Source organism: Trichophyton verrucosum (assembly GCF_000151505.1).
Source record: "Trichophyton verrucosum HKI 0517 chromosome Unknown contig00441_1.f1.exp, whole genome shotgun sequence".
Taxonomy (NCBI): Eukaryota; Fungi; Ascomycota; class Eurotiomycetes; order Onygenales; family Arthrodermataceae; genus Trichophyton; species Trichophyton verrucosum.
This window is the reverse complement of record NW_003315331.1, coordinates 1-7,962: the sequence shown is the minus strand read 5'-3', so window position 1 is coordinate 7,962 and position 7,962 is coordinate 1. Positions and strand designations below refer to the sequence as shown.

General features: G+C 45.4%; 3 protein-coding genes across 3 annotated transcripts; 2 read left to right on the top strand and 1 right to left on the bottom strand.

The window, feature by feature from the left end:
- Positions 1–784: 784 nt before the first annotated feature.
- Positions 785–2,424, top strand: TRV_05650 (nuclear division Rft1 protein, putative; the record flags this gene model as incomplete). Its single annotated transcript, XM_003020235.1, has 2 exons — positions 785–1,509; positions 1,566–2,424. The coding sequence occupies 2 exons, from the start codon at positions 785–787 to the stop codon at positions 2,422–2,424; spliced, it is 1,584 nt and encodes a 527-aa protein (XP_003020281.1).
- A 387-nt stretch (positions 2,425–2,811) lies between these two features.
- Positions 2,812–3,812, top strand: TRV_05649 (uncharacterized protein; the record flags this gene model as incomplete). Its single annotated transcript, XM_003020234.1, has 2 exons — positions 2,812–3,445; positions 3,571–3,812. The coding sequence occupies 2 exons, from the start codon at positions 2,812–2,814 to the stop codon at positions 3,810–3,812; spliced, it is 876 nt and encodes a 291-aa protein (XP_003020280.1).
- A 155-nt stretch (positions 3,813–3,967) lies between these two features.
- On the bottom strand, positions 3,968–7,639 carry TRV_05648 (uncharacterized protein; the record flags this gene model as incomplete). Its single annotated transcript, XM_003020233.1, has 9 exons — positions 3,968–4,208; positions 4,267–4,438; positions 4,504–4,882; positions 4,986–5,254; positions 5,275–5,646; positions 5,821–6,592; positions 6,656–7,368; positions 7,431–7,502; positions 7,567–7,639. Coding segments are annotated over 9 exons (3,063 nt in total), but the record flags the coding sequence as incomplete, so codon positions are not given.
- Between the last annotated feature and the right edge of the window lie 323 nt (positions 7,640–7,962).

Here is a 7,962-nt window from a genome sequence, read left to right as displayed (position 1 = left end):
TCAGTCGGACAAAGGAGCCACGTCGAAGTATCCCATCCGTCACATAGCTGTTTAACTCTACGCGGAAACCGAGCAGTTAGATGACGAATATACCAAGCGACTAAGAGACCAGTAATACATACGGGTAGGAAGCATTGTTCGGACAAAGTGGTTCACATCACTGAAGACCACACCGTAGCGTTCTTGTTCCCGCACAACAACTGGCTTGATCCGCAGACACTGCAGTATTGGTTGGGGCACATGCGGTTTCGTGCTGTCGAACATAGCACTGTGAATGATGTTGGTTAGCCTAGGCCAGCCACTTGACTCGGGGATTCATTACCTCAAGGCGCCCACAGATATTTGGCTGGCCATCTTCAAAGGCGTACAGAGGACGGTGCCGTCAGCGTCTTTCAGCTTCCAGTGAACCGCCGGTGCTGTCGGGTGGAGAGTTGAGGTTGAACTTCCTGTTGAAGACGAAGACGCGTTGAAAGGCCTTTTAGTGGGGGTTTAGTCAACTAATTAGCTAGAGTTAACTATTTAAAAACTTATCGCGACGCGTTTTCTACAGGACAGGCACCAGCGCCTTGGCTGGGCAAATTTAGTCTCACGTGAAACTGTGGATTACATAATCTGAGGTATTTCTTGGCCTGGGCACCTTCGTTCGTTCACACGCCTGGACAGTCCTGGGCGGACCTTCGATGGACCAACATTTGATATCTTCCATTTGCCGCGCTTCAACGCATTTGGTGGGCTATGGATCCGTCTTAAGACACGCGCTGTTTGAATACTTTCGTGCCTCAGCATGGTCTCAGGCTCTCGGCTAGCTCTGGGTCCAGTCTACTTGATTGCTATTCAAGTGGTCTCTCGTGCCCTCACATTCCTAGCAAACCAAGTTCTCTTGAGGCATATCACCCCTTATGCATTCGGCCTTGCTTCGCAGATTGAGTTATATTCAATCACTGTGCTGTTCTTCTCGAGAGAAAGTATCAGACTAGCCGCACAGCGTCAGCCACCAGATATCACAAAGGCTGCTGACATTGACTCAACAGATAAGCGGCCTGAGAATGCCAAAAACCAGGAAGAAAACGCAGGAAGCCAGGCCGTTGTGAACATTTCGTATGTTCCGATAGCACTCGGTCTTCCGATGGCATATGTATTTGGCGTGCTCTATCTAAACTTGGGCCAGAGCGATAGGACGCTTGGCCATATTGAAAGAATAAGTTTCTTAATAGTTCAATTGGCCACTGTTTTGGAACTGCTATCAGAACCTCTTTTCGCCGTGGTTCAGCAGAGAATGCTCTATGGTACAAGAGCAAAAGTGGAGATGATTTCTTCAGTGGCTAGGGCATTCTTTAGCTGTGCTTCTGTATTACTTATCAGCCGAAGTTATGAGGATGCAGGAATCCTGTCTATTGCCCTTGGCCAACTCGGATACGCCACCTTCTTGCTTGCTGGGTATTTTATTTGCGCTAAGCCAATATCACAGAAACATGCGTTCAATTTGTATCCTGTTCGTATTGCCTATATGTAAGTCTGCGTTTTGTCCTTCCTCCAAAATTTCTTCAGGGCTAACATCACACCAGTAATCACCCCAACTATATTTTCTCTTTTATTCCACAGCATTTATTGGCATTAAGCATGAACTTGTATATGCAGTCGGTTGCAAAACATGTCCTCACACAGAGTGACTCAGTCATCCTTGCGTCCCTGGCAACCCTGGAGATTCAAGGCCAGTACGCGTTGGCTTCAAACTATGGTGGCCTAATCGCTCGAATGGTCTTCCAGCCCATTGAAGAATACAGTCGCAACCTTTTCAGCAAACTTCTAGCCATAAGAGAAAGCGGGCAGATTGTCGATAAATCAGTCAAGGCTGTAAAGTCACAATTCATCGATATCCTACGTGGATACGGCATACTTTGTGTTTCAATTTCTGCCGTCGGTCCTGCGGCTGTTCCTCTCGCGATAAAGCTAATTATTGGCTCCCATTGGGACTCTCCCGAAACCCAACAAGTTTTGTCATTGTACTGCTATTATATACCATTTTTGGCAGTTAATGGCATTACTGAAGCATTCGTCTCTGCTGCAGCTACCAACTCTGAGCTACGGTTACAGACCAAATGGATGGGGATATTGTCAGCAGTCTTTGTTGTCGCCGCATATGTGTTTCTAAGAATCACACAGTCAGGTGTATACGGGCTTTTATGGGCAAATCTAGTTAATATGGCTGCGCGTATAATCTGGAGCAGTTTCTTCATTCAGCGGTTTTTTGAGAAACATGACAGCAAACTCCATGCCAGGGAAATTCTTCCCAGCTTAGGTGTCTGCATTGCAGGGGCTATTGGCTGGTTATCTCTGAGATATTCAACCGTTCCTGGCGGCCTAGATCTGGAAAACCTGGCTAAAGTAGTAACCACAGGATTGTGTGTTGGTTCTACCATGTAAGTGTCAACCTCAGCTCATGATCTACTTACTTTTAACTAATGCACAGTAGTCTGTATCTAGAGCGAGGGTATATTCGGCAACTTATAAACCAAGTAAAGTCATGAGGTGCCAACCACCTGGGTAGGCGCTATAAGGCCTTGCCTGATCAGTTTGATAGATTTAATTATCAGTAACCCTGGTAGTGAGGCTCCTTATCAGCACGTGATACATCTTATTTTTGACAAGCCCACCGTTCTTATCTCCATTTGTAATCCTTGCCACCTGACTTTTAGTTATCTATCAGTCATACAAAAAAATTGCTCAAGTGGTAGTTCATACACCCACGACTCTCTTCCTATTACAACTCTTGATATCGCACAAAGTGACTCGCAAAAGCGTCTACGATTAATGTCGCCTGCAGCCGTCATGAGTGGTTTACCCCGGGTGTTGCTGCTTTCCCCGCCCTCCCTCTCATCAAACCCTGACAAGCTAGCCGAGCTTATCAATCAATATGATAAAAACGCCAGAGACTTGCAAATGCTAGACCGCCTCGCCGCTGGCCTTGTATCTCTCCCTGAGTCTACCTACAGCCTAGTTTTGCTACTCACAGGCATCGATGGAACAAATGTGGAAGGCGAGCGATTGGTGGGACGAGACACACTACAGCAGATTTCTCGAGCACTACAATCAGGCGGAGTAATGAAGTACCAAGATGGATCTCCTACCGCTATTAATGAATCAACTCGTACTGAAGCAATATTATGCGGATTAACGGTTAATGATAAAGGGGAGCTGCTGAAACCTGCATTTGAAGAACAATCGGTTTCATTGCCATTTTCGTTTAACAAAAGCCGGAAACCCAAGAAAGATACCAATTCAAATAAGAATGAACAGCAACCAGCAGTACTCCAAAACAACATAGTGATATTGGATAACAACACGAATGATGTGTTTAACACCCCAGACGGCGATGATGACGAGGAACTAATCGATGAGGATGAATTGATTGATGCGGATGAGCTTGAAAGACCCATAATACAACGTAAGGCCTGAAACTACCATTCGCAAGTTTACCGTTCAAGATTAACTAACAATTCATAGCCCCGGAGTGTAGGCCTAAAGCTGGCAAACGCAGGAGGGCGTGTAAGGATTGTACCTGTGGGCTAGCGCAGAAACTCCAAGCAGAAGATAAGCTTCAGCGAGCAAACGCAGACGAGAAGTTATCTGCGTTAAAATTGAACTCTGGAGAAATAGCAGAAGTAGATTTTACAGTTCAAGGGAAAACTGGAAGTTGCGGAAACTGCTCCTTGGGAGACGCGTTCCGTTGTGACGGTTGCCCGTACATTGGCCTACCACCGTTCAAACCAGGTGAAGAGGTAAAACTATTTGATAATGATGTGCAATTGTAGAACGCAATTACGCACCTCTTGAGATATAGCCTGTTATGATTTACAAACTTCCTATGAAATAGAGCAGAGGTCCTAACATAAACTGGGGTCCGTAAGGTAGTCCTTTTCTTTTCTTTCTTTTTTTTATGTTGTAAGAGAGCATCCATATCTGTGCATCACAGCTCATCCTCTTGATCCATATCCGAGGGTTTCAAGAGTCCACCTATCTTTATCGCTCGGTCTCGCTCAGCAGCTTTGGCTTCCTTCAACTCCTGTTCCCTTTCTTCAGCATACAGTTCCGTGTTGTCGCCAGCGAACTCCTTCAATGAGATAAGGAAGTCTCTTAGATGGGTTTTGAATTTGTTGAAGTCATCATTGATAACAAATAGACCAGTAACAAACTGTCTTGTTTGAGCCCTACGATGCTGTTAATATCAATGAGATATTTATCAGTGCAGGAGGGGGTACGGCATACTCTTGTAGGTTCTTGAAGGCACTCTGGAGCAAATTCACGACATACTCCTGGAGGAAGTCTCTATTGGATGTCCCAGCAGGAGCCTGGTCAGGTGCATAGATTGGATCCCGAATCTTGTCTGATTGCACGAAATAGAACATTCGAGCAAGAAGCATTGCCTGCGATTTGAACCCTGGAGATGACATTGCGGATCAGTACTTGCACGCATCAACAAATATATATATAAAAGTAACATACCAGCCTTGTGATCGGTATCAGTGAGTACAAAGAAAACATCTTGTAATATCGGAAGATAAAATTGTCTGAAGAAGATACTTGACGTCTGGGGGTCGGAGTCCGCCATGTTGTTCATCAACTCAAGGCACATGGTGAGTCCGGTGTTCTCGACTTCTCTGTTGTCGTGCTTGCTAGCCCACATGCACGAATCAATGACAAATTTAAACTGGCTGGTATCTAGTTTCAAAAGAGCAGAGAAGCAGTATAGGTTGATTGCCTGTAGCAACTTGAAAAACCCTACACGATGCTCGGGATATTCATGGAAGTCTTTGTTGATCATTCCAAGCGTACATTCGAAGACATTTTCCATAATAATCGGAACTTTGTCATCCATGAGGTTCTACGCATAATGTTAGCAAGTGAAGTGCAATTAGGGTATACAGAACTTATGGCGCGTCAAGAAAGTTGCGGAGTTGGGAGTATTGCATAATGTGGGTACATACGTGTAATTTATGGATGATTGTTGTCATCACATTCAGCACTTCTGCTTCTCTGGCGTCAGGCACGTTCCGGTTGTAGTCAAGAAGAACAGCCTCTAGAAGCGGGGGGACCATGCTAGAGTTGACCATCTCGAGATCATCAGCCTTCTCGACATAAGTATCAATAAGCTTCAGTATCTCCTTTTTGATTGTTCTCAACCCTCGCACTTTCGGCGTTTTAGTAGCATATCCCGTTGCTTTTACAAATGTTAGCGAGCGCCGAATGGAAAAAACTGAAGGAGTGAATACTAACTGTCTGCAGCAATGGCATCCGAAATGAGCTGACTCGATGCTCGGTACATGTTGAGCATATCCAGATAAATGCGTCCGATCTGCGAATAGAAGTAGCTGCCAATTGAGGTACAAGCCGCTACGTTGGTCTTCATTATATTTCCAACAATTTTTATGGTTTCTGCATTCTGAAGCGTGGATGGATCCTGGGTTGCCTGGCTGATGATTGAATCCCATGCCGCATTTGGAAGAGCCATGAGATTTTCAATTAGACGATCCTGAACGCCTTTCTGGCCTTGAGCCGAAATCATATAGCCACAAGCTTCATAAAAGGTGTGGACTTGCTGGGGAGACAGGTCACAGGTGATTTTTCTCATTGATCCCACGATCTCGTCTATAAACGGCTCGGTCTCACTAGGCTGCAACACAACAAAATGCCGTCGGCATTTGTTCGCAATCTTGATGAAGGTGTCACACGCCATATCTTGGACACCTGTTTTTTTTTTTTTTTCTTCGTAGTTAGCAAATGATAATCTTTCGGTTCTTGACCTGTTTGGGGACTACAAACCTTCGTGAGTCTCGTGCATGAATTCAAAAAGCTTGTTGACAACCGTTTTCAAAAATTTCCAATGTGCCTTCAAAAATCTCGGGTATTGCCCAACAATATACATGATGTTACTCGCCACGACCGCTTTGTTGTCTTTTCCACGTTTCATTTCTGTCAGGCCAAGAAGATCTTTGATAACAGTAACGAGAAACCTCTTCTCAGTCTCCTCATTCATGGCTCCAGAGATTGACCCAATGGCCCAGCAGAGAGTGTTGCAATTGGCCCAGGACCACTCAGTTCCATCAACCTGTTTAGCCAACTTGTCGGCCATGATGTTTTCTGTGTCTACTACATCCAGGTGAGTAAGGTAGACAAGGCACTCTCTGGTGGTTTTGTATAGCTGAATAGTATCACTCTCTTTGACGAACTCCCGCACGATTTCACCTTCATCGTTCTCGACAATCAGCACTTCCTCTGGTCTTACCATCTTCTCAATCATAACGGTTCTCAAGCTGGTGAGGACTTCTTGGTATTTATGTTTTCGAAGAGGATAGTTGGCAAGCGTGCTTGGGTGAGGCGCACCTCCGTTCGATAGTCCGCTCACCCCCATACTGACCAGTGGGTTTATATCAGTGATTGGAAGCTGTTGCATCTCTTCGTACAACTCCTGGACCAATCGGGTCCAGTATTCCAGGCAGATTTTGAAAATTTCTCTGTCATCAATCTGGCTAATTCGGATGAGATAGAAATGGGCATGTGTGAGGTAGTCTCTATTGGGAAGTTTCTCGATAAGCTATAATGCGACAAGTCAGAAAACAAGAGATCCAAGAGAAGTAAACCTGTACGGGGTACTTACATGTAGCCTGACACTGAAAAAGTTGCAAAGGAAAAGAGCAAGGTTGAGGACAAACTCTTGGTCCCGGGAGTTGCTATTCGCATAAGTTTCCCTCAAGTCCAGCGATAGAGGGATAATCTTGGACACGGTTGTTAAGAGATCTGTGAATATCTGGACAAGTTTCTCGTCGTATGAATATTGCGGACCAATTTGAAGACTTCCAATCTCAGTGAGGCACTTGAGAGTCACGTTGCGGAATTCAGGGACGTCTAAGAACCGTGTCAGGAGAGTGTTGATGATGGGTGTTTCAAAGACATATCCCAGTGGGATCCAGTTGAGAAATCGTAGCAGAGTTTCCAGGGTAGCTTTTATTAAGCTGCTCTGGTTCGCGGTATCCAGGACTTCTGAACATAACTGGAAAATAGCGGAGAATTCCTGGCACATTGTTGTCTTCAGGTTCCTGGCCTTAGTTGATGTCATCTGATCCTGGGAGTAATCAAAAACTTCTTCAGAGAGCAGGCGGAGGATGGCCATGTTGTTTTCACATATCGATAAGCTCGTGTGGCATGATGATATGATTTCGTTGATAAAGGTTGGCCAGTTGTGAGGCCATTCTTGCTTCAAGATAGATACCAGGACGAGGTTAAGTTTGTTGAGAAAGGCCCGCTCGCTCTTCAGCTTCTCCTCCGTTTTGGAGTGTTCGATGATACAATTGACGATGAAATTTCGGATACCTAATAGCAGTCTGGTCAGAAGGGATATTATATAGACCCTTATGCAAGTCCACTGTCCATACCTTGACACTGTTCGCGAGGAAGAACCTTCCATCGTGTCATAATGACATCGTCGAGAACTTGAAGAGCAAGATCTATCAAGCATATGTTAGCGCTAAAAACTGCACGATGGTGGGCAGCAGCCGGAAGTAGGCTTACATTTAGTCTGGACATATTCGGATTCCTGAAGGATGTTGCCCACGAGCACCCATGATTCGGGATTTTGTTTAAACTGAATTGATCCGGTTAGAATGGTATGTCAAGCCGGAAGACTGGATACCCTCCATCGATGTGTGCATACCTCCGTAAGAGCTTGTTGTGCTTGTTTTTGCTAGCGAGAGAGAGATGAAAGATTTAGCGCCGTTTTGTCCTTTGCTTGCGCGAACAACCCGCTATGGCGGCAACCGGGGTGGACTTACAGCTTCGCCTTTTCCCTCATAGAAGGCCCGAACGGTGTTATCTAGCTCCCGGATAGAGACCGACATGGCGCATCAAATGTCAGGGTTAAAGGGGGGACAGGCCCAGATCTCCAGCACTGCCGTCCAAGGGAAAAAA